Source organism: Leptonotus elevatus, chromosome 10 (assembly GCF_054856555.1).
Source record: "Leptonotus elevatus isolate MCC_2025b chromosome 10, RoL_Lele_1.0, whole genome shotgun sequence".
Classification (NCBI taxonomy): domain Eukaryota; kingdom Metazoa; phylum Chordata; class Actinopteri; order Syngnathiformes; family Syngnathidae; genus Leptonotus; species Leptonotus elevatus.
In genome coordinates, this window is record NC_141248.1 from 20,738,595 (window position 1) to 20,764,959 (window position 26,365).

Here is a 26,365-nt window from a genome sequence, read left to right on the forward strand (position 1 = left end):
GTTGACTTCAAGTGCCAGTCATAGACAGAAAGCAATTTTTTCCTCATCAGGAATAATGGTAGAAAAAAAAAAAAAGTAGAAAGGAAACCACTCACCTGCTCTAACCACTGAGCTACAGCTGATGTGATCTTGAAATGTTGTGTAATGGGATTGACAAGTGTCGTGCTGAATGCCATGTTGAATGACTGAAAGTTTGTCGAAAATATGGAATGAAATTGAAAAACAATTCATGTGAAACGACATTGAATATAATGGATGTTGAATATCTGGACACTAATGCAGCGTTCTCCAACACCTTATTAAAGAAAAATGCCTCTTTTATCAATGTGGTGGTATGGGATTTATTTTACCTGGGGAAAAAATATATATATATTATAATAATAATACATAAAAAATGTAAACAATAAAAAAAAAGTATATATATATATATTATTTTTTTTTCAAAATTGACCGCCACAAGTTTGACACACTCTCAAAGCTCCATCTATGCTCTCCTTTCTTGCAAGAAAAAAAAAAAAAAAACTGAAACCAGAAGTTTAGAAGTTCCAAAGTAGTGTGACTGCTAAGACAACAGGGAGGAATCGTATTGGTGAAGGAGCCGCCACCGTTTTGAAAAGGCAGAGATCTCTTCATCTCGCAGTGCGGCTTCCCTTATTATCTGGCACCGCCGCCCAACTGACGGCCTTCGGCTCAGCGTCCGCCCAAAAAACACAGCATGCAGACGTGTAAAAAAGGAAGAGCATAAATATCCATGAACTACGGCTGCACAGCTCAACGAGTTCATTAAGTCCACACAACAGAGCGCAGCCTTTTTTTTTTTTTCTTTCATTTCCTTTGGCAAATATGCAAATGATTCGCCTCTGAAGCAATACATCTTCTCCCCCAGTACTTCATTGATGCTTTCAGAGTTCCTCTCATCCTCGAATGAAAAGCAGACTTCAAAGAGAGTCAATCAATGGCTGCAGAGGTCTGAATGGCTTCACGAAGCTACCTTTGCCAAGTAAATCGACTCCAGTTATACCTCACTGTGGTCAATGTGTGAGGTGGGCCACCTCCACATGCTCGATTTCAAATGGAACATGTACACATTAAAAAAAAGAAGTGCAAAGAAGACTATTCTCCATAGAAAGTATTATTTCACTCTTCTGCTGACCGACTAAGGGGCGTCACCTCTTGGGAGGGGGCATCGGTAACTTAGCTTGCTGCCTAAATGGGCTGCAATCAGAAACAATACATCAAAAACCAATAGCAATGCCCTTTTTAGGAATTCCACTACGAAGAATATTGTCAAACCAAACATATCAAAATTTAAGAGTTGAACAGACAGGCAAAGTTAGCACTCAGGTTTCAACAGGTTTGGAAAGTTAGCGCTAGCGTTGCCAACATAGCTGTAGTAAGAAATGAAACAGAACGTAAAGAGAGCTTCGATTACAGACACGCTTAACTCATTTCACTGCCATTGACGGCTATAGACGTAAAAAATTAATTTCAACATTAGTTTAACATTTTTTCCCACTTTTGTTAACAAGAGTATGAAAACCTAGAATTTTTAAATTTTATTAGAACAGATATAAAATTTGTGATGAATCGTGACTTAACGAGTGAAGTCATGCGAGTAATTACGGTTAAAAAATGTAATCGCCTGACGCCCCTAATTTTTAATAATCTTTTCTTAAAAATAAAAATAAAGATTCTTAAAAATAAAAAATAAATAAATATATATATATATATTTAGAGAAATTATTAATAAAAATTAAGGGCATCAGGCGATTACATTTTTTAATCGTAATTAATCGCATGACCTCACTAGTTAACTCACAATTAACCACAAATTTTATATCTGTTCTAAATGTACAAAAAAAATCTAGGTTTTCATACTCTAAGAATTGAAAAAAAATGTTAAACTAATAGAAATAGTTCAAATGAATTTTTGACGTCTATAGCTGTCAATGGCAGTGAATGAGTTAAAATGAAGAATTTATGATCATTGTAGATGGTGGAAAAAAAGAATGGAATGAGTCACCAGGAAGCGAAAGAAATTCAGAGTTACCAACGTAAGAACAGTTAAGTGAAGAAGTTGAACGTAAACACTGTAATATCCCCTATTGCACCAACAGAGCTGGTGGGGAAATGAGTGGAGTGTGTGGTTTCCCCAAGGTAGGAATGAAGGTGGCCTCAATGGGCTGCAGTAGAAATTCAAACAAAAGAAAAACATTTAGAATTGGAAGAAGTGAAGAGTTTTCGATGTCCTATATTTCACCACAAATGTAGATGGTGAGTGTGATTTCCCGAGGCAGGACAGAAATTGTCAGTACTTCGAAACACCATGACCATCTTATTTTGTTTTGCAAATGCAACTGTGAAATTTATTTATTTTTCTATCAGTTGTTGGAATACAATTTCCTCATTTAATTTCATTGCTGAAACCATGCTTCAGTGGAGTGGTTTGTTGACAAAATGACAATGTGCCGCCATGGAAATTCAAATAGAGTAACAGGAGGGTGAGGAAGGGAAACATAATTTTGTAGAAATATAAAGAAAAGATTAGTTTTATATCAAAATACTTTCAAGTATTTTCTGCTAACAAAAACAGAGAATAAGTTAAGTAAATTTCCACCCCGATGCCAAACTTCATCTTCACTCGCTTTCCGAGTTCCTTTTTAGTGTCTGACATTTTTTTTTAGAGAAACAATCCCTGTCATGGTAGGCTGAATTGGTGCATCAAAAGCTTTTCGCTCCAAAGCATGCAACAGGAAGACCTTTCATCAATTTACAAGGTGAAACTGATTAAAAGACAAACTTGATTGGTGTGCAGAAGTCACACACCATGCAAATCTCCATGTAGACAAACGCGGCACAAAATAGAGCAAAAATGGAAAAAAAAAATGGAAAAAAAAATGCCCATACCTCATTTGCTAACAACTAGCAATACGCATAGTATGTCTGTTAATAAAATTAAAAGTGCACAGTGGCTTTTCGTTCAAGCTGTATATTGTATTTTATTTCTTTTTTGCATTTTCAATGCGGTGAGACGGGAAAAATACGCCTCCTATGCTTTGACTTAGATCGTGAACGTCTATATTTATCTCACAAGCCTTTGACAGAGTGCGCAGACCCTGTCAGACACTACGAACGTCTGGCACACACACTTACGAGATGGCGGAGTGGGCGGGCGGGCGGGCGGGCGGATGGGGGGGCATGCGTGCCACCTTTCACCCGGATGTAAGCGCTGCAGGTTAGAGCGAGAATGACTCACACACACCAAAAAAAAAATCTGGATTTCGGGTGAAAACAAATGCTTGAGGCTAGAGAAAAGGCTACAATATACTTGCAAATCACTTTGTGCAAACTTTAGCCTTTTAGGACACGGTTGATCACTCAGCACAACCAGTTTGTCCTTTAATTATTATCGATATACAGGGTGATCACCAGAGAATCTGCGGATGGTCTGATCTTATTGCTAATCATACAGGTAAGCACTTTGGATTTACACATTTACCCTTTTTGGGCCCCAACTTGGAGAGGAAAATATCATATCATCGCTCAGTATAAGCATTTTGCGGTTATCTGACAATTGAATCGACAGAAAAGGTGGGAAAAATTCGGCCTGATTGTCCGTATGTGTTGGCTGCAGCAACAGGCTCTCAAATTAGCCCAACGCTACCAAGCGGGTTCATATCTTGCTAATACTGTTGAAATCTATCACTAAGTTTGCATAAAAACAACTTCTTTTCACGGCCTATGTTCACAAACAATCAATTCCAGTGTGCCAACAACCGACAGGTGCATCCTTTTAGTAATTTATTCATATTTATTCATCATGTCCCTGCTGTGAAAAGTGCTTTATTGTTACCATCTGGCTTCTTCCCTCTGCATTTATCAACAGTCTTCTGTTTTGTGTCGAGAATGGTGGCTACTTTTTCTTTTTATGTTAATTACTTGTCGTCTGATTGAAATGTACTACTAAGCCATGCGAGCAATAAAAAGCTGTAATTATGAAAAATAAGAATTAAGCACACTGACAGGGACTCATTTACTTGCTCGCATCACGTTTGTCACTTGTTGTTATGCAGAATTCCACAGTCACACCCATATGGCATACTGTTATTATGTACCAGGTTATGTTTTTTGTCACCACGCAGTATATAAGAATTTGGTTTGCTTTAAAAGGTCAAATAAGACTGTGTCCAACCTCTTTTAACAAAATGTAACAAAGTACGTACGTATCCATACGGTCGGAGAGCTTTTGAGCCACATTGCCACACCATCTGAAGCTACAGAGTTCCAAAAGTGACTGTATATTGTCGCTGGCCACGCATTTAAATGCTTTAGAGTTTCCTACATGATTTAAACATGTAAACAAAACACCGGAAGTTGCACCATTAAATCTAAAATGGCCCTAATGAAAATTTGTAGAAATGGACTTTTAAAGGGACATTCAGTGATCCCTAGTGCCATCTAGTGGTGAACTAATAATTCGTTCATTAAAAAAAAAAAACGACAGTTTGTGTCAATAATATGCAAAAAAAAAAAAAAAATGTTGTATCACATAAACATATTTTTTTTATACAATTGTAGGTCTAGTAATTACTAATTATACTACATGGCTGTAGTCTCATCTTAGTGGAGCTGCCATGTTCCTGCTACAGATGCCCAAAGGACAACTTCACGAATGTAGTTAGCCCAGGTGGTTCTGCATCGAGTGTCGGACCCGATGAGTTGACCTCCTCTTACCTTCCACATCTGTGGCCTGCAAGTGGTCGTCAGTAACTCCCGTGATTCAGGCCCGTCGCTTGTCCCTTTCTGCTTTGCCCTCGCAAGCTTTTACTATTTTTTCTTTTTTACTAGCTCCTCCCCGCTAGCCGCTCTTGTTAGCCACTCCAGCCTATGGCTTTGACTAACTCCCGCTAGCCGCTCGTTAGCTGCTTTGGCTAATTCCGGCTCAAAATAAGGATTGGTGGTAGGATTGCGAAATGTGGTCTCTTTGAGCCACCGTAGTGTGCGTGCTCCTAATGGTATTGATTAACCACTAGATGGCGCTGGAGATCACTGAAAGTCCCTTTAATTTGTTAAAGGTAATTATTTGCTGTCCAGAGGTGATGTACCAAACCATGAACACAACTAAGATAGAACAGTAGGGAATATCCCATCTGTCACCTGTTACTAGGCAGAATTCCTGTCAAACAACCAACTTATCCTCCAGTCAATTTTCTTTTCTTAAACAACGATTGACTGAATGCATTACATTTCCAGGGCTTCTTTGGGCACACAGCAGAAAAAGGACCATGAGGCAGGAACTCAGTCACAATGACAAAAAACTAAGGAAATCATGCCGTAAATGGCTTATTCATCTCTGCATTAACTATAAAACACCTATTGGTGTAATGTAGTATGAAAAACACCAATGGCCATTTTCCAGCAAATACATAAAAAAATGCTTCGAAAAAAGGTGCTCTTGTTGGTATTTGTGGCAAACTCCATTTCCTGTTTGTGATTGATGAAATCCTAGGATGTCCTCCTCGGCTCTTACCTGCGAGATAGCGGGAAGAGGCAGCAGTGGACCGGAATATTGGAGTGAGCGCTCTACTTCATCAGGGATGCGCGGGATCCTTCCATCGTGCTTCCTGTGAGCATAAGGGGGAGGGGAGGTAGGGGAAGGATTAGGGCTATCTGAGTGTTGATAGGTTGTACTTAAGATAAAACAAACTGCAATTTCCTGGGAAATGGCCCGTGGCTGCTGAGAAATGCTGTCACCTGAGTCGGGATGTCACAGGAAGAAATTAATTCTACACAAGCCATTTGGTGTTCTAGTGGTTTGCATAGCAGACTGCTGGTGTAGCCCAGATAAGTTGTAAAGACTATTGAGTCAGGCCGAGGAAGCACTGACCTAAATTCTATTTGTCGCATGAAAATGTATTAACTTACCAACAGTCCATTGTGTCGTCATTTCGTAGCGTTTGTCTTAGCTGCACTGCTTGACTGTGATCTATTTTTGAATTTGTTTGCCCAATCACATTTCAGCATCTACTCTGCCCAGGGTCTTCAAAATTAGTAGTGCTGGCTGATGTATTATTTGAACCAATCAGATTTTAAATTCACCACGCTCGCAATAACATCAGCATTTTTCCATCCTCCAATTGGTTCCATCGGAGCGAAACTCGTTAAAGCTGAACGTGATAACATAACATGACATGTCTGGCGTAATCTGCTCACGTAAATTTTCATTTTGAATAATTAGCATATCTGGTAATGGAGCTGCTTGATACACCACAACAGCTCAATCTCCATGACATTACACCCCCCCCCCTCCCACCCCATCAACTCTGAAGTAAATGCTTTGATTTTTAGGCAATGTTATATCATCATTCTGACATTACTTTTGTCTTTGATCTTCCATCAGAAAAAAAATAATCCAATTCATTTGAACTATTTCTATTTGTTTAACATTGTTTTCCACTTTTGTTAACAAGAGTATGAAAACCTAGAAAAAAATTATTGTACATTTAGAACAGATAAAAAATTTGTGATTTGTTAACTTTTTAAGTCATGCAATTAATTACAAGAAAAACAATTTAACCCCGACGCGATAAAAAAAAAAGAGAAAAGATTATTAAAAATTAGGGGCATCAGGCGATTAAAAATTGTAATCGTAATTAATCGCACGACTTCACTAGTTAACTCAAGATTAATCTAATTTTATATCGGTTCTAAATTTACAATAAAAAATGTCTAGGTTTTCATACTCTTGTTAACAAAAGTGGAAAAAAAAATGTTAAACTAATAGAAATAGTTCAAATTAATTTTTGACGTCTATAGCCGTCAATGGCAGTGAATGAGTTAAGATGCAATTAAGTGTGACAGATAAAAAAATTATTTTGTAATTCTATTTAATTACTGTATGTCAATGCTGTAGGATTTTATAAAGTACAAAATTGTGGACTATTGTATTTTTGTGTTTTTAGGAGTTGGATAGACATGGATTAATATCATTTTCATTCATTTTAATTAGAAAAGCTGATTTGAGATGCAAATGGTTTGAGTTGCGATTGTGGTCATGGAACAAATTCAGCTCGCATCTCAAGACACCAGAGATGAGATCAGAAACAAGGTAAGGCAAGTTTATTTGTATAGCACATTTCGTACACAAGGCAACTCAATGTGCTTTACACGAGGAAAGACAACAGCTATAAACATACACAAATACAGTAGTTAACAGCATTCAGAAGCAAAGAAGAGAAAACAAAAGTAGTTTACAACATTTACTAAAAGAACATACATTGACAATGTTAAAACATTAGAAAACCTTTAGCGTAAAAAAGTTTAAAATAATAATAATAGATTATTTAAAAACTTTTTAAAATTAAATGATCTTAATTAAAGATATGTATTTTTTTTTTTTCGCTTCGTTTAAACCTGGATTTTAAAGCATTTACACTAGTGGCTGACTTCCCTTCTGTTGGCATCTTATTGCATTTGTGTGCAGCGTTACAGCTACATGCAGATTCACCATGTTTACTTCGAACTCTGGGTCCCACTCGTTGGCCCAAATCTGTAGAGCTCAGAGACCTGCTGGGTTTGTATTCAATCAGCATTTCTTAAATATATTCCGGACCCAAACTATTCAGTGATTTATAGACCAGTAGCAGAATGTTGCAATCTATTCTACAGCTGACTGGGAGCAATCTGATTGGTTGCTAACTGAATGTTTGGATCTTTTGGCATTACCATGGCAACTTCAATGCGTTAATATAATGAGAAAAAAAAACCAAGGACATTCTGGATAGACTCCATCATAAATAACCACCTCTTGAGTTTGAATTCATGTTTTATCGTATACAAGGACAGTTGAAAGGTTTTGCAGTAGTCATAAGTAAAAGAAAAAGAAAACAAATTATGTTTAAGCCGCAGCACACTTTAACTGGATCCAAATGAGATTTGGATTGTTTTTTCCCCCCCTCCGCAGTCACAATGTTTGCTTTTACAAATGGAAAAACTCAGGTTGCCGGGGTCAAATTGAGGCAGAATACTTTTTAAATGGACATTTCATTTCTCCTTTTTTTGCAGCACTGCAGTATGTGAAAGGAATTAGCAGGTGACTCAAGTAATATTGCTTCACACTTTGTCTGACAAGTCAGTCACTGGCTCCAAGCGGTGACCCATCTGTGCACGCATGCTGTTCACAAACCTGCAGCAGAGGGCAGAATTTCCAAGCCACGACAGAGAACAATGGCACCAGTCGGAATTGTCATATTTCACCCCTTCTGTCGTTTTGGCACACAAAACCACGGCTTTGGGTGCTTAGAGAAGCCATACGGATAATACAATAAATAATATTATATATGAAGCCATTTTCATTCCAAACAAAACTGTACGTCATCCTCATTATTATTACTAGCATGCGTGCCATGTGAATGTGTTTCGCTGCGCATAATTACAATCAATTAAAAGTTCTGATTTAATCTTGCAGATAGCAAACCCGAGTCCACCGTTCAGGGGCGCCCAAATCTCACCCTGAAGGCTGCAAGTGTGTGTGTGTGTGTGTGTGTGTGTGTGTGTGTGTGTGTGTGTGTGTGTGTGTGTGTGTGTGTGTGTGTGTGTGTGTGTACTGTCAATGCACTGTTGTACAAGACAGATAAGAGGATCAACCCAATCATAACACACCCAATACCTCCATCCTGACACCTGACATAAAGGATGCAATATGAAGACAAAGAGGAAACTCATTGCATTCAGTAACTGTCAAGGGATTAACGGCACAAGTGGGTTTTTTTTTTTTGTGTGTGATGGCAGCACAAAGCACTTTGTTGTCAACCGTGAGGGGGATCATATCACGCAAGGAAAGACGAAAGAGTGACGACACAGTGTGGACAGTGGCTTCGCATTGGGCGTGGCCGCTTTAGAGCGTTTCGTTGTCGCGGTGTGGAAAAGTCCCGTGATGACCTAGCAGCCACCGAAACGCAAGGAGACGTATTTTTGCGGCTCCAACATGCATCGGCAGTTATGCGACATATGATAAAATATGCTAGCCAAAGTAGCATCCAAATTTTCCAGGTACTGATATTTGACAGTTGAGTGGAGTGCCCACACAGCGTTCCATGCAAACACCCCCCACCCCCCCTACCAAGCTGATTTTGATTTTAACGAAACTTGGTGCATGTGTTGATAGTTATGGAATAAAACTCAATCTAAAATTTCAGGTAAATCGGAGAAGGGGTTTGGGAGCTACGGTCTGCCGACACCAATGGAAATCACCCCCCCCCCCCCCCCGCCCCCTACCAAGCTGATTTTGATTTTAACAAAACTTGGTGCATGTGTTGATAGTTATGGAATAAAACTCAATCTAAAATTTCAGGTAAATCGGAGAAGGGGTTTGGGAGCTACGGTCTGCCGACATTATTGGCAAAAAGGGGCGTGGCTGCCTTCCTTCAAACCCTTATATCTCTACGGGGTCAATCTTCACAAAACAGATATTGTTGGAAAGGGAATTCAGCAAGAATTGGTGCATATTATACTAACTTGACCTTAAAAGTGAACTTGTGGATCACGAGACCGTGAAAAAATGACAGGTCATCACCATGTCGAAGTTTTCTTGGCCCTGACTCATGACACTGTGAAGCGCAGGGTACCAAGACAATTCGGACACTTGTACCATTCATAATGGATAAATCACAACCGTAATTGCCAACTAATTACCCCTCAGCAACCCAACAAATCTGGTCGCAATTCTGACGCCGCCACAGATGCGACTTGCACTCCTGAAGGGAATCATCTAATTAAATGGATGAATATGATGGCAGCCATTAAGTCCTAATGGATGCAGCGAAAAAGGCCTTTTGTGCTAATAATCCGATGGAGTCGAGAATTGACATGCAGTCTTCCTCTTCTGGTGATGAAATAGAAAGATGCCAGATTAATTAAACTCTCTGCAGGCAGCGATGAACAGAATGCGCATGCTGTTTTAAGAAAAATTGAAACTGAATGGCGCTATTGTGTCAATACGTGGAGTCTATGCGTATGTAAGCCATGGCATTTTGCTTTATATGGCAAGTTGTCAATATGGGAAGAACTTTTGTTAAAAAATTGATAACAATTAAAATATCTCACAATGTAGCATCACCGATCTGTGACGTATACGTCCTGTGTCTTTTTGGGCATCAATGCTTTCTTGTACTCATGGTACATGCCTTCTGAAATTCCCACAACAAGAACCAAGAGTGATCAAATAGAATAGGAACTTATCCAGCATATCTTTTTCTCTGTCGGAAGACACGACTTGGTGCCAAGGAGCTCAATCGCACATCTTTATTGGCTGCACATCCGGCCAATGAAGCCATCCGCGGTTTATTTTTCAAGGGTGTAAATCCTGTTCGCTGCCATGCACACATGCAACGGTCTCGACGCGTTGCCTAGCAACTCAACCCCAACTGTCCAGAAACATTCAAAGAAAAATGATGGCCTTGATGAGGCAATTAAATTTAGTATCAATGTACAGTGATATGATGAGCGAATATTGTTATTAGGTACCATGTATTGGGCTGGTATGGTCTGAAATATGTGCCACCAGAAACTGAATTTATTTGTGTCATTTATTTTTGCCAGTGCCTGCTACAGATTTAATTACTCACTACTTTACAGGTTAAAACTAATAATAATCTAGCCTATACAGTGTTTTAGTGTCTTGTATCTTTTTTTCCTAAATCAATGGAATGATTAAATAATTTTTAATAAATCAAAAGACACAAAACTTGTGATAGTCTATGCATTAAATATTTATTATGACCATTTATATGTTAATTGATGGCGTAGTGAAATGTGCAATCATAATTGTGGAATCTGTCTTTGTATTGATTGGGAGCGCCTGTTACCACGGCAACGGCGTTGTGCCCCGTCAATCTGCACAATATGGCGCGTTGTCGACCATCGAACACCCCCACCACCCCACCACCCACCGCCCCCGCCCCCATCAGCAGTAACTTCACGACTTTCACCCAAAACCCCGCCGACCTCGCGTCACCCAAACTGGCCCGGCTGTCACGTGACGTCCGTGACGCCGCCGACGTGCAGCCGCGCGCGCCTCCAAACTCCATCGTTCGTGCGGCGATGACGAGTCGACGCCACTTTATTACAAATAAAAGCCCACGCGACGCTGGGAGCTTGCGAGAGGCCACGACGACGTTTGTAGACGCTCATCAAGAAAAAGGAGAGATGCTCGCCACATTAGAAAGCGGCACCCGGGAAGATGCAAGCGGCCGCACCAAAAAGTGATAAGGCAACTAACGAGCAACTTAAGGTTAGTTTGGATGCTGGCAAATGGCCGTTTGGACACAGAGATAGCACTGTAGCATTCATGTAAGGGAGTAAATGTGTTTGGAAAAAAAACACTGTCACAACACTGATTAAATATGCGTAATATGGAAGGAACAAGAACAACAATATGAGCCATTCTACTTTCCCTCTCATAGATTTTTCTTTTTGGTAAGTGGATTAATCAGTAAATTGCTTATTCAGAACAGAATTTCAAGACATTTTTGTTGTTGTTGGATTAATGTTACTTTTAAAACTGATTTTGACAGCGTTTGTAAGCGAATAGAAAATATTAGCCTAATAAAAGCTTTCCGAGAAACAGTAAAAGATAAGAATCGAAATGAATTTATCCTTTGTCATTCTTTCATTAACACACATTTAAGTGTTTTAATTGGGATTCTCATTTTCCCCCCAGTTGAGTTCAATTTATTCAAACATTTTTACAAGCAATTTACTCACAAATTGTGATATACACAACAGGACATTTTATGAGAAATAGAAAAGTATCCTAATGTTTGTGTTGAAAACAATATACACCGACAAAATAACTTCTCAAACATTATTTTATCGAAGCTCTCACTTGGAAGAAAAACAAATCTTTTTGCACTACAAAAATCAATACAATTTGTAATTTCATTTTACAATAATGTGAACTCACCAGTCTCCTTTTTTTTCACAATGTAGGTTCCTCACGCCGCAACAGTCCACAAAGAGCCGCTGCAGTCAACCAAAAACATCCAAGTGGCAGTCCATCGTCAGACCTCCCTGCCGTCGAACCCACCGTACAAAACCAGACTCGGGTTCCCCCAAATTCCCATGACTCAGCAGAAAACCATCTCGACGCCCTCCCAACAAGTCTGTGCTGCTCGAGTGAGTACACGTCTAGGGAGGGAACGGTTATAGGTTGGAGATTGTCTCTTGAAAACAGCGATCGAAAGTTCAATACATGATTAACTTTGCTGTTTTTATGACGAGAAAGTTTCCTATTGATTTCTACAGCAGTGAGCTAGTGGGGCCATACGATTAAAATGAAAACACTTTCTTTCTTTTTTTTCATTCCTTATAATCTTGAATGTCCTTTTACGGTTTTGTATTGGTAGCCAGTTTCTTAATGTCCAGGTTGCTCAAAACCACCAAAAAGTTTTGCGTAAAATAAAAATAAAAGATTTGATGATATGGGACCTTTAAACCATACATTAGCAGTTTTTTGGATCGGATTATGGTATTCGTTTAAAAAACACAAATCTCATATTTGGGTCATTGAAGGCCGCAGTCCAGCATGTGTTAGACGCAGAGGTGGGCATCGAGGGCCGCAGTCCTGCAGGTTTTGCATGTTGCCCTTCTCCAACACAGCTGATATATGATCAGCTCATCAGGAAGCTCTGCATAAGCCTGATAACGATCCTGTTGATTGGAATCAGCTTGTGTTGGAAGCGAGAAACCTCCAAAACCTGCAGGACTCCGGCCCTCGAGGACCGAGATTGCCCACCTCTGTGTTAGAGGTTTCCCTCCAACGCACCTGATTCGAAGGATCAGCTCATCAGCAAACTGCAGAAACTTGATGAGGATCCTTATCATTTGATTTAGGTGTGTTGGAGGGGAAACCTCTCTAAAACATGTAGGACTGCGGACCTTGAGGACCTACGTTTTAGACCTATGGTTGAAAATGTTTGCATAGCAGATTTTCAAACATTTCAATTATGCATGTATTGAATATCGGGTTGCTTCTCGGTACTGGAAATTCAAATCCGAGAAAGAGTCTAGTACATTCAGGTTCAAAACAAGACGGCGACGTAACATAACCTCTTGGACATAAACACACAGATGGAATTGTCAATGATTAATAATTCATAAATGGATGTATAAAAAGCCATCCTTAATCTGTTTCAATGCATCTCTACTCAGATAAACAAAAGCTCTTCCAGGAGCCGACTCCTCCCGTCCCAATCGCAGTGCAGGACTCCTGAAAGTAGGCGCCTCCAACGATTCTCTGACATATTCTGATACCATTGCAACAAATGTTGAAACTCGTTGTACTGCACTGTACACAGCGGTTCTCCGGGACACCAAGCGATGCCTGACGCCGTACGAGCAGACCGAAATCAAGGAATACCGCCACGTGTGGTATGTGGGAGAAAAGGCCAAGAAAATACGACGATCCAAAGAGTCCTCGACGACGGCGGAGGGCGAGTCCTTCGACGACGCCAAAGGGTTTTACAAAGTGGTGAGCGTCCACCCATTATAAGTCCGCCTCCAGAAGTCCCGGAATGATTGAATAAACCATTCGTTCGCAGAGGGCTGGAGACCACCTGGCCTACCGTTTTGAGGTGCTGGGGGTAATGGGTTCGGGACTGGCCGGAAAGGTGCTCAAATGCAGGGACCACAAAAACATGGCACTTGTCGCCATCAAGGTCTTTCGAAACACTGCTGAGTAAGAACTTCACAATCCCCGTACAGAGCTTCAAACGCTAGGCCAGGTTTTAGTGGATTGTCACATGACATGCTAGTGAAATGACATCATTTCTCCTTCAAGAGGTCACAAAATGGCACAGACAGAGTTGGACAATCTAAAAACTCTGCAGCGACTAGACAGAACCAACAAAGCCAACATGGTCCACATGAAGGAGCACTTCTACTTCCGCAGTCACCTCTGCATCACCTTTGAACTTTTTGAGTAAGTTCCAAACTTTGTGACTTTCTATGACGAGGCCCGTTGATTAATTTATCTATTTTTAGAAAGGACCTCCATAAAGCCTTAGTGGAGAGTAAATTGCGACGACTGTGTGAAACCGACATCAGGAAATACGCCATTGACGTGCTCAAGTGTCTGAAGGTGCTGAAAGATGTGCAACTCATCCATGGAGACTTAAAACCGGTACGGAGAAAACAAAAACAATTTGGCAAAAGAAAATATATATGCTTATTCTTCCCTATTGATAGAGCAGGCAAGTTTATGGGCAGAGCAGACAGTGAAATACTGCATCTACTGTTTTACGAGCGCAACTGTCTCCCCCGAACCATAAATAACAGCGCTGTAGTCCAATGGAGATGAAGACTGACTCGACAATGTTTTCTTATCAACAGAGGAAAAGAGGATTTAGTTTCAAAAGAAAAGCCACTTTGTTAATGGAAGCACTAAAAACAAGACTAATTGAACAGAATGCTGAAGTATTTATAGACAGACCACAAAGCAAACGACACACAACCTTCAAATATCTGCCTTTGTTGTTTGTTTTCCGACCACAAAACCCAAACGTGCAGCTAATGGAACAACATTGTTACATACATGGTAAATGGGATGGGTCCAAGGATATAAACTCAATTCATAATGGACAATCAACCATTTTTACATCCCTTGACCGAGCCAAAATCATGAAAACATGGTCAACTTTCCCTTTAAGAATAGACTTAATTGATGGAAATGTCCAAAAACCAATAGTTCACGACAATGATGCATGGGGTCTTAACTGAAACAATCTTCTGTAAATAGTATGGGTCCAAGAACAGAGCCTTGGTGAACTCCATTCACAATGGTCAGACAATGTAGCCTACCATTTTAACATGCTGCAACCTGGCGTCTAGATTACTTCAAATGAGATTCTTCAGGAATTAAATTTATATATGATATAATCAAACCGGGTATTGTTAGGTGCAAACCTTTTATTAAATCATGTCCATTGATTATTTAAGGAAAACATTCTGTTGGACAAGGAAAACAATGCAGCAGTGAGTGACTTCGGAGGGAGCATCTTTATCAGAGGTGAGACTACTACACGGTGAGACATGAGCCCAGCAAAGCCAATTGCAAACATTTGATGTTATGGCCGATGGAAAGAGACATCAAAGGTGTCTTGTTCTCCCACAGGTCGGCCCACCAATCAGACGCTGGCGTACATGGCTCCAGAGCGTCTCCTTGGCAAGTGTTGCACTACAGCCTCGGACATGTGGAGCCTAGGCTGCACGCTGGCTGAGCTCGACTGGGGCCTATTTCTTTTTAAAGGCAAAGACAAAGGCGACATTTTTAACTGTATAACGAGGGTAAATATAAGATCATAACAATTTTGTTTTGACATTTGGACTGCCGCCATTGTTACAATCCTGAATGTGACTGTTCATTAGGTGCTGGGCCTCCCGCCTTTAGACTTACTGACTGCGGCCAGCAGGAAAAACTACTGTATTGGTGAGGTTTATGAGGCTTATTTTAACCAATCTTTGGTGCAAAAATGTGACCGCATACTCATTCAATTTCCAGACGGTTCCGACACTGAAGACAAAAAGCAACCAAAGACCCCTCTGGCTACCAGACTGAAGTCAAAAAATCCAAAGTTTCTGGACTTTATTCGGTGCTGTCTCGAGTAGGTTCACCAACTCTTCAGTCAAACTAGTGCCCAGAATTGTTTGAGGGTCTATTAAGTTCTTGTGCATCGCTGAGCAGATACGATGCAACAAAGCGGCTCACCCCAGAGAAGGCTTTGCGACATCCGTGGATCAAGCAGGCAACCAAACATACATGTAAGTCCACTGAAACACATTTCATTCCTCGCATATATTGTGTTGAAAATGTCTATTTTTTTATGTCAGCGGGTGCAGGACTTGGAGCCAGACGTAGCCAACTGCAAAGAAGGGAACTTTTGTATTAGCATTACAAGATATTTGATTTTCCGAACGCAGTACCTGGGGTGTAGTGTTAAAGCTACAATGGTCCGTCCGCCACTTGGAACTGACAAGGTCAGATCAGACCCCGTTCATCACGCCCAATTCACACTTGACTGCGGAAACGGACGCGGAGCGGCATCTGTACAGACGCCGCAAGGAATAGAAAGCATTTGAGCCTGCGTGTCAATTCATACCAGCTGCGGCGCGGATCGGCTGCAGAAAATTTCCGCAAGCTTTCTATTATTTCCGGATACCGCATGCGGATTTTCATGAAGCTGAGGAAATTACACGAGCCGGACAGGAAGTCAGGCGTCGGCATCAAGGCAGATCTGGTTGGGAGGGGGGGAGGGCAATAAGCTAGCTAACTACATAGCTTGACATGAGTCAGACATTTAAAAGACAAAAAACGAGCTAAACACACATCTTAACACAAAATGTACTTAGCACTGGAAATAATGTCCAAAAAGCATATTGATGTTACAACAGGCAAGCGTGGTTATCTGTAGACACGGTTATCACGTGAACTCAAAATCTCCAGCGTGAACCCCCGTGATCTCGTGGTCTGGCAGGTGGAGATTTCCTGACACGCACTCGGTGTGAATTGCTGTCCGTGCGGATGCCGTAAGGAAACCGCTCCGCAGTCTGTGAATTGGGCGTCAGGGTAGATCGATGTGCTCTGAGAGTCCTAACTTTCACTTCCAAGGGTGTTCCCAATGCATGTTTATTCATCTAAAATCACAACATGTACAATGTCCGTTTTCTGGAACACAGCACAACTGGCTAACATGATTTGACAACTATAACAATCCCCTACATAGACTTAAAAGAAACCACAGTCTAAAGACGGCACACATTTATTGGCATTAAGAAAGTAGCTTAAACTGCCTTGGGCGTACTATTTCCTAATCTGAGAAACTGGCAAGTATAAGTGAACTGATAATATCCCACACGAAAATTACAAAACAACAAACACAATAGTTATGTTTAGATCAAGTAGATCCATTTGTAACCAACTCGAGTCAGAAAGATGGCAATTGTTTGAAACATTTCTTTGTTGGGAGGTCTGACATTTATGATTTCCGCTTTTTATGTCAAATTGGTGCAAGACAGTAGACTGAATAGAGAGATCAATTGATTAATGGATCATGAAGGACTGTGATGGTTGTGTAATAAATCTGACTGTGGATAATCATGTATTAAAGCAATTGAGGCAAAACTGAGTGCGACATTTGGTTGCAAACAGCAGAGCGAATGTTGAGCGACATCCTATGACAAGTCCAGAACATTCCGAGAGTGTCCCACCAAATATAGTTGAGGGTTTTTTAGCCTAGTGGCCAACTCAACCTGGCCCTGGGCACAATGCAACATACCATACTTGCGATTGTTGCATCAACTGTCTTGAAAATGTCTTCTTTTTTTTTGTGTGTTTCCGCTTTTGTTCAGACAACAGACCGACCATAAGCAGCTTACTAAAGAGAGAGAAGATTCCGCCGCCAATGTTGCAGCCAACGTCACAATTCCAATAAGCTCTCAAGATCAACGATATCGGAGCGGATGTCCACTTGACGACAAGCTTTTTCTTTCATTTTGGCCACGCCTAAAATTGACTTGAGTGACCTGACCATGTTGCTTGTCACCATTTGTCTCTTAGGAAGTTGCTCAGGAGACTTTATTTATTTTTATTTTTTTAAACAGTACCCAGGTGACATGTCTTGACATTCTTTTCACCAAATTACCCCAAGAATCAAGAATTACGGTACGGTTTCCATTTTCATTTTGGAGCCTTGATGAACTTGGCTTCAATTTAGCCACCGCAGGGCTATCAAGCATGGCTTCCGTTACCATGAAGAAGTGCGTGCCCATAAAGACAGAAAAGGATTGACAATATTTCAGCCATGCAAGCGGCACTTTAATGTAGGACAGTATTACGGAAATTAACTGCACTTTCAAGTCAGAAAGGATTGCGCACACATGGAAAAATATGCAGTTTAATTACTCAACTACAAAATTAAAAGTCTGATTTCCACAAAACTCCACTTTGAGCATTACCAAGAAACAGCGAGTCTGTCCTTATGCTATATAAAACACACCTTCTGTTTTAAACACGTCTGCTCGTCAGCACAAAGTTAACAAAATGGACACAAGGCTTTAAACTATAATTAATCCTGTGTTGCCAGCAGCTTCCTCCACAGCTCCATGGGTCATTAATTGGTGATAAGAATTCCGGCTTTTGTGTGCAATCGCAGTGCAGGGTTTGCTGCTGAAGCTGCAAATGAGCGAAAAGGGGGGGGGGGGGGGGTAGAGAAGAGTCGTTGAATGGGCTGCAAAGTGAATTTAAAACAAACGTAATTAGGACGACAGGTCGAGCACGCCGCGGGGGTCGGCGGGCGGCGAGAAGCGGCGAGCTTGACCTGTGAATTTACAAGTTGAGAGGCAAAAAGGTCAATGAGCAGTCTGCCTGCCAATGAAATGTGCACTGCCTGCAAAGGTTTAAAAGCTTTTGGATTGATGACTCCATCCACTACACGAAAAGAAAGTTTGAAGGGAATAGATAATATAAAAGGTCAGATAGTTAGGTCCATGTTTCAACCCAAGGATTAAAGGAATGTCAAAAGATGTCCGACACAAGATTGGTGAGGTATCTTAGATTTAGGGGATTATCATTCCTTGTCAGAACAAAACATCTTACCCAAGAATGGTGGGCTTAAGATGTGTTTCAAAAAAATAGTGTGTGAAAATAGTTATGCCTGACAGACGTGTACAATAGGAGTGTCCAGATATTTTCACCCTTCTGGGATTTAATGGCAAAATGTGACGGGATTGCTTTTATTCACATTATTTCCTATGGACAGAATTTGTGTTTGACTCTGAATAGAAATAAAATGAGTAATCTCTAAACTCGCTAGGAAGTTTCATCTGCAAAAAGCCGACATTTCTGGGGGCGCATCGCTGACCCAAGGCCACATGCAGTGTGAACATGACTAATGCGCACGGCGCGTCGCTGCGGATGCGACCGCTTTCTTTGGCGAATGGCAGGAAGCCGCGGGCAGTGCGGGAAGAGTCAGACATCATCGCATCAAGGTCCACCCATGCTCGAGTAAGCTTGTCCATTAACGATAGACTAACTTGGTCCATTAGAGCTGCCTAACGGCCTTTCTTGGGCTGACAGCAGCCCAAGTGCTGCTAAACAGCATTGTGCTTCTGATCATTCCTGAATGGGATGAAAAATGTGGAATAATATGTTCTGCCTTTAGCATGAAACTACAAATTGCTTTTGTGTAACAGGTTTTTGCTTGAAGCGGATGCAATGCATTCTTTTCACTGTTTAAAACAGTTCCTGGATGTCTGAATAATGTCTGACAGGCTTTTGTTCAAATACACCAAAGCCCCAACACCGCGAATCCCTTTTCACACTGCACTTTTTCTTCCTTTTTTTTTTAATAGTGCACAAAGATGACAGTGTTCCGGAGAAAGCTTGCCAATTATTTTTGAAGTGCTTCCATAGCAACCTGTGAGGAAGTTGGAGGCTTTTTCTGCTTGTCTACTGTTAGCACTAGCACTATGAAATCACTCCATTCACTCGCCCGTCTCTTATGGAGGCACCTTCTGATGTTACCATGCCAACTCTCAAAACAATGTAGCAGTTTGAAAAGAGTAAGTTTTTTGTTAATGAGTTCAAAGATCAATTTATAGTGGTCAGACTTAATAGTCAAAATAAAATGGCATTTTTACTCATAAGAATGAGTAAAATAGGAACTAAAATTCCCTTTTGACTCAACATAAACGCCATCAGATCAGCATGATCAGTGGTGTCCTGTTGAAGTCATCCATATCTAGAAAAATTCATTTTTTTTTTTATATTACATCTCACAGCTGCTAAAATATAGCCTATTACCAGAAAGTACTTTGGTTGCTGAGGAATCTGAGAGGCATTTGATCATTTCCTCTTTTTGTTTTACCTTTTGCTTTAGCATTGTGTCCATTACTCCAAGTACATTCTTTTAATTCGAATTGCTTCACCAATCTCACTGAGCACTCGGTTGCCTTTTGTTATGGTTGTGACAAGCATCCTGCTTGCAGCTTGCTAGGACAATTTCGGTGCATTTATTTTTCATGTTCTTGCCTCTGAATTTTGAGGAAATGTATCTCAAATTGGAAATCTTTCAGAAGCATGTTGGTCTTGTACTGGTTGTCAGTCTGTTCGTTTTTGAATTGCAAATTTTCACTGTCCGGTTTTCTTTTAGAGGCAAGCTTGGAACATGTTTTTGTATCAGTTTGTCTCCTGCAGCTGGCAAAGTGTGAAAGTTAAAAATTGCACTCGCAGCAGTGAACTCTCTGACCCAGCAACAGGCCATCTGTGTATCATTGCCATGGAGACAAGCCCCGGTAATAGAAGTGCTGACCTAACAAACACATTGAAGGTAAACAATTAGGGCTACAATGATTAATCAAGTAACTTGGAATAGTTAGATAAACAAAAAAAAATAATAGTACTGCAGTCGCATGCACCACTCTGTGGAAATAAGTTGTAATAGCGGCGAGCTAGGAGGCGAGAACGTACCGGTAGAACGTCCAAAGATGATCGCCAACACTGAAATAATTGAATCCAACATACCATACAGTCGCTAGTTACAATGTATTGTAATGCACTGCAAGTGGTCAAGGATAGAAACAGCTGCCGGTGCACTTTCAATTGCTTGATTGGTTAGAAAACATAATTACATTTAAACATGAGCTTTTGGTAGCCGATTCATTCAGCACGCGGCCAGCTAATCCACACTCATTCATTGACGCCCAGATCACTCACCAGACACGGCTCCCCGCCTTTTTAAACCATACACACTTTAAAGGTCACATACTCAGTGGAACATAAGTATCAAACAGTTACTGCAAGTTTTTGCCTTTCATAATGAAAACTCGAGTCATAACCCTACCCTCAGAACGCCTGATCTCAAAAACACAAATGAACCCCTTAACCCCAAACCCTCTACCCTACCTCATAAACCCAAACCTCCACAACCCCACAACCCTGATCCTGAACATAACCCCGACCTCCACATCTGGTCCGCCACATCATTTTAGCATGCAAATTATCCCCATGGTTATCACAGTATGTCAGCCATGCTCCCTCATACGTTTTCAGAAATATGCAGATAGCAAAAGATTTAATTCACACTTAATCACACTACACTCCACAGACCCAATATTTGTATAGTACACTAAAAAGTTAATATCCCATCGATAGAAAGGTGCTAGATAAATCCAATGCAATATTATTATATGTCTCTCTTAAAAAGAGGGATGCTGTGTCACAGGTTTTTGCTTAAAGTAGGATGATGCACAAACACAAACACACAAACACACACTTCAATTAACCCAAAAGCTTTGTGGTGAGTGAACAATGTAATCACGCTTGGTGGCCTAATAGCCAATGAAAGTGAAGTCATCATTCATGCCAGTCAAGACACTTCCGAACCCGAGTCGACATGACAAGAAAGTTCAGTTCCCATCAATGCAACACACCTCATCCTCAACTCGTATCCTTTATACGTTTGAAGCCTCGCTCACCTGCATCATTTCAAGCCTCCGCCAACTAGTCGCTTGGTTTGTTTCCTTGTCCGAGTTCTCGGTCATGCAACACCTGCTTCTGCGAGATGAGCCACTCTTGCTGTCTCACATGATACTGAGAGCATCGCCCGCTCTGCCTTTTCCCTCGCTCTCCCTCAGCCCTTTCTCTCTCCCTCCCTCCCGGCCCGCCTTCCAGAGACTCCCGCTGTTCTGTGATTTCTCTTCATCCTCGACATGCATGCGTCCTCATGAATTGATATTTAGAAAGAGCACAAATTCTCCCCTTTCCTCACTGAGAGTCTCCAGATAAAAAGCAAGTGGTTAACCTACATTAGACTGGCATGAGTGGCAGGGAGCGGTCCAGTGATGCCAATATGACAGCAGGTTCACACATGAATAGAGGACAGAGCTCCGTTATTTTGGGTGGGAGGCAACACAAGGTCTTTGTGCTTATTCACCGCAGCTCAATATGCTACTCGCCTGCCTCTCTTCACCCACACATGCTTCATCACTTTGCCCTGTTAGCCAGAATTCTGCAAATAGAAATGACCCAACACAGACTTTAAAGCACAATAACGGATAACCAGTTCACCATAAACCGCTGCGGTAAAGGTGCTAGGTTGATGCTATAACATGGAAATAAGCACCGAAGACCATATAAAGATTTGGAAACAAATACAATAATCTTAAAATGAAAAGTAAAAAAGGTACAGTGAGCCAGTGAAGGAAGACAAGAACTGGAGTTATGGCTCCCTATATACGAGCACCACCTATTTAGGCAAGAAGCAGCATTTTGGACCAACTGGATTTACTTGAGAGACTGGCTGACTCCAAAATAAAGTGCTTTACAATAATCCAGCTGAGATGTAACAAAGGCATGGATTACCGTTTCTAAATGCTGTTGAGAAATGAGAAGCGTTTAACCTTAACCTAAGATGAAAAAAGCTGGATTTGACAACAGCCCCAATTGGTCGGCCCAATTTCAAATCATTGTCCAATTTAAAACAGAAGTTTGAGACTGCTTTAGATAAGGCGCTAGAGGGCCCAAGTCAGCAGGGTGGGATGAAAAACGGCTACTGGGATCAAACACCGTAATTTAATTTTCTTTTCATTGAATTTAAAGAAATTCAGTGCCATCCAGGCCATGCAAGACAAAACAGAAGTGGCCTCAATGAGAGTGACCTTTTTGCTCGGCAGGACATAGTTCTAACTGTCATCTACATAGCAGTGATAGAAAATACCATGTTTTTTGTTTGTTTGTTTTTTAAGATGGAACCTGGTGGCAGCAAATACAATGAAAACAGTTGGGGCCCCAAAATGGAACCCTGTTGAACACCATATAACAGAGGGACAGAGCGGGACTGAAAGCAACCATGGCTAACACAGAAAGTTCTGTCTGCCAAATAGGATCTAAACCACTCCTGCAGTCAGGTCCAACAAAACAAGACGCACATTGTCTCCAGTGCATAGCATAAAAAAAAAAAACAAGAACAATTTGACCAGTCAATATGAAACATAGCATGCCAATTCAAATTAGTAAAATCATAAGGTCTTAGCCGCATAAATAATTAAAATTGATCTTGAATTTCCCGAACATACTGAATTGCCTAGGGGGACATAGTGGAAATGAAGAGAAAAGGCCTCAGGAAAGAGCCCTGAGGGACACCAGTGGAAACGGATGCAATTTGAATTATTTAAACTGGGTGAACTTAATCAGTTTGTTACAATATTGGCTACACCAAATCATGCGCCATGCTTCAGAGAGGATACACATTTTCAAATAAGCCTATCAAAAAACTATTTTCCTTGCACCGGGGCTCTTCCAAGTGCTGAGCTACTGGAAATAAATAGAATAGACAGCCAAGCTCAATCGATAAGCTGGGCTGCAGGCCTAAGTAGAAAGTAACTCACGAGGGGATGCGAGCTAAGCTTCGCGGTGGCGGCCTGATGGTGCTCCCTCACCCTCGAGTGGGTATAACGTTACAGCAGCCCAGTCGGAATGAATGCACAACACTAACATTGTGGTTTAACAACTCACGTCCAGGCCTGCAGGGTAAGAGTCAACACAATATTTTTGTCCATTTCAAGCCTCTCATTTCCATCCAGTTTTTTTATGGGACTTATTAGGGTTGCATGCTTATGACCACCCTGTGCCACCATTCACCCTAGCCATGCCACTGAAAAATGTCTCCTTCACTCACATCTGGACCAATGTGCAATTTACAGCATTCAGTGAACCTAACATGCCCTGCTTTTATTTCGTTCATTCAAATCCAGATCCTTTGTGGTTCTGTCATCCTCTACGAAGATCTGTATTCGACCCCAAAGGACTACATATTAAATATAACATTATTTAACTACACAGTTTTTATTTTGCCACAATATTTTAGCGATGTGTAAATATTCAAACTGTACAGTGGTACTTGATGTAAAAAGTTGGAGAAACACTGGACTAAGAGTGTCAGGTTTTCAAAATGGCGCTCATATGAGCTCTTTAAATTAAAAAATTAAATTCAAAACTGACATAATATAGATTATAACCAATGTGATGCATGTCCTCAACGTCCGGAGTGTCCGCAGTCAAGTCCTGCTCTTGTGTTTGTTTTCTCCTCGGGACAATGGCGTCAATATTAAGATGGAGAGGAGCCATTAGGGCAGACGTGCACAATTAGTCAGTTCTTTCCAGAGTCGTTCTTCCTTGTCGTTTCACAATGGCGAGCACTCAAACTCTGCTTTTTAGGAAAAATAATAATATTTTTTAAACTTTTGGTTAGGGTTAGTCTTAAATTAAAATAGTTGCTAATTGGGCCTTTCCCCCAAAATTGCTTTCTTCTTGCTCCCGATTAACTGAAAGGTCATTTGGCCCAGGATTTTTGTTCAACCTGTTGCATTGATATGTAAAAACTCAAGATGTTTTCATAAAAAAAAAAATACAGTTTAAATACAACATTCACCAATGTTCTTTATTATAATGAGCTAAAAGAAACTAATTTAGGACTAATTCTCTCCAATCGTAAGATTATCGTCAACCATGATTGTTGCTTTAATTTGCTCGCGACAACACAGCCATTGTAATTGTCTCGCATCAAGCTCATAAAGAGCAAAACAGTTGCCGGAGAGCGTCATTCCGCAACCGGAATGACAATAGCGAAAGAAATGTCACGGCATTTTACGACGGCGGCCTCCTCCTCTTCCTCCTGCTGGTTGGATGCGACAATAGCCAGCGCTGGCGGCGCAACATCGATGGCAATCACTCTAATGAGCGTCTTAATTGGCCAGACGCTCAGCATGCAAGCACAAGTGTGATGAAGAGTCCCAACAGGCCGAGTAATGCAACATGTAAAGATACGGCTTCTTTTAAAAAATGGCGAATGCTCAATATTTGCAGGAGCCAAGCCCTAATGTGAATAGAGATGGCTGTTGAAACCCTAAATATACCCCCAAACTATAATCCCAAAATATTGGCATTTCAAATGTGTCCCTCCAAAATTACAGTAATCCCAAGTAATCCATAAAATGGAAGCAAATGCCTGTCTAAATAGGAAAGTAGTACAACAGAATTGATCCAAGGGGTTATGTTTAAATGAGACATCTTCTAATAATCGAATCTGTAGAAACGAAGGCCTCCCACCCAATACACACCTGCCCCCTATTTGCATTTATGAGCTACTTCGCACACCTTTTCTAAAGGGTATCAAGGCACAGAAGACAGCGGAAACTAGCAGATTAGCAGAGCAATGAACTGCTGTGCTAATCTCCAATTTGCCTGAATGAAATGATAAAAATATAAAAAGAAGGGATTATATATTAAGGCTTTTTAAATGAGCGCCGACAGCGACGAGACGTAATGACAGTGATAATAATCAGGAGCGCCGCGCTGTGACGAGCGAGCAAATGGCGCGGGCGCGTCTCGCCCTCACTTTCACGGGAAGAACATGTTGAACACAATCATCTGTGAGTAGTCCACAACCCACAAGAAACCTCGCTGGCATAGGAATGCAAGGTCTTCTGACTCACACGAATACTAAAACACTGACCACCTCATGGTGGACAAACATACAATTATTCACAGTTGCTGGGAAAGCAGTATACAAGAATAACCTTGGGCAATCGACCACATACTGCTTCACCAAGGAGCGGACATTTATTTTATCTGATCAAACGGTATCTATAACGTAGCAGCCTGCTACGTTATAGATACCGTTCAAAATCAATAGGCTTTGAGGGATGACAAGATGGAATCATTCCTGGATTATTTTTTTAAGGGAAATTGTGCCAAGCCAATCTCCAGAATCTTTTTTTGTATTTGCGTCTTAACATTTGTTCTATGTGAAGGATTTTATGTTGCTTTTAAGTACCGTATGAAAGGAGGCGCTATAGTGGTGGGAAAAAGTGGTTTTTGAGCATGAACAGCCTTTTAAAGGTTATGGCACAGCATTTCAATCAGATTCAACGCTGGACTTCATTCAACAAGGCCACTCCAAAATCTCCATTTTGTTTTTTTGAAGTCATTCGTAAATTGAATTGCTGACGTGTTCTCGATCGTTGTCGTGTTGTAGAGCAAAAGCTTGAGGCCACATACATTCTTCCTCCGGATTTTCTGGTAAGGAGCTTAATTCATGGTTCCATCAATCCCAGCAAGTCATCCAGTCCTGAATGAGGATTACAGCTACGGACCATCACTACTATTATGATGTTCTTTATCTGAAAACAGTGTTAAATTTAGTTCCGCTTCCATTTGTTCCATTTCTATCTGTTAGTTCATAGAATATCCCAAAAGTCTGGAAATCAGCCTTTATGTCCTTTTTTGGTCACCAGTGGTTTTCGCCTTTTTTTT

General features: G+C 40.9%; 2 protein-coding genes across 13 annotated transcripts in view; one reads left to right on the forward strand and one right to left on the reverse strand.

Annotated features, from left to right (window-relative positions):
* Positions 1-26,365, reverse strand: part of rap1gapb (RAP1 GTPase activating protein b) — an 85,854-nt gene that overhangs the window by 29,107 nt on the left and 30,382 nt on the right. For 7 of the 10 annotated variants that reach the window (XM_086086161.1, XM_086086158.1, XM_086086159.1 and 4 more), the window contains exon 3: positions 5,531-5,624. Coding sequence is in view for 7 of the 10 variants with exons in the window: in XM_086086158.1 (XP_085942284.1) it covers positions 5,531-5,624 (94 nt within the window). In the remaining 3 variants the exon portion in view is untranslated. Of the gene's footprint in view, positions 1-5,530; positions 5,625-5,925; positions 6,282-21,528; positions 21,695-26,365 lie in introns of those variants that run through there. The other 3 variants (XM_086086165.1, XM_086086160.1, XM_086086162.1) reach the window with 2 other exon arrangements.
* LOC147167561 (dual specificity tyrosine-phosphorylation-regulated kinase 4-like) lies at positions 11,154-18,243 on the forward strand. Of its 3 annotated transcripts, none has more exons than XM_086086167.1 (13): positions 11,154-11,290; positions 11,989-12,174; positions 13,210-13,273; positions 13,356-13,528; positions 13,599-13,735; positions 13,838-13,978; positions 14,041-14,179; positions 14,995-15,064; positions 15,170-15,342; positions 15,424-15,484; positions 15,557-15,659; positions 15,740-15,816; positions 17,404-18,243. In XM_086086167.1, the coding sequence occupies exons 1-13, from the start codon at positions 11,240-11,242 to the stop codon at positions 17,484-17,486; spliced, it is 1,458 nt and encodes a 485-aa protein (XP_085942293.1). In that variant the 5' UTR covers positions 11,154-11,239; the 3' UTR covers positions 17,487-18,243. The 3 variants fall into 3 exon arrangements, with proteins under 3 accessions (XP_085942293.1, XP_085942294.1, XP_085942295.1); XM_086086168.1 differs by lacking the exon at positions 17,404-18,243 and adding an exon at positions 15,886-16,281; XM_086086169.1 differs by having other exon boundaries at positions 11,207-11,475.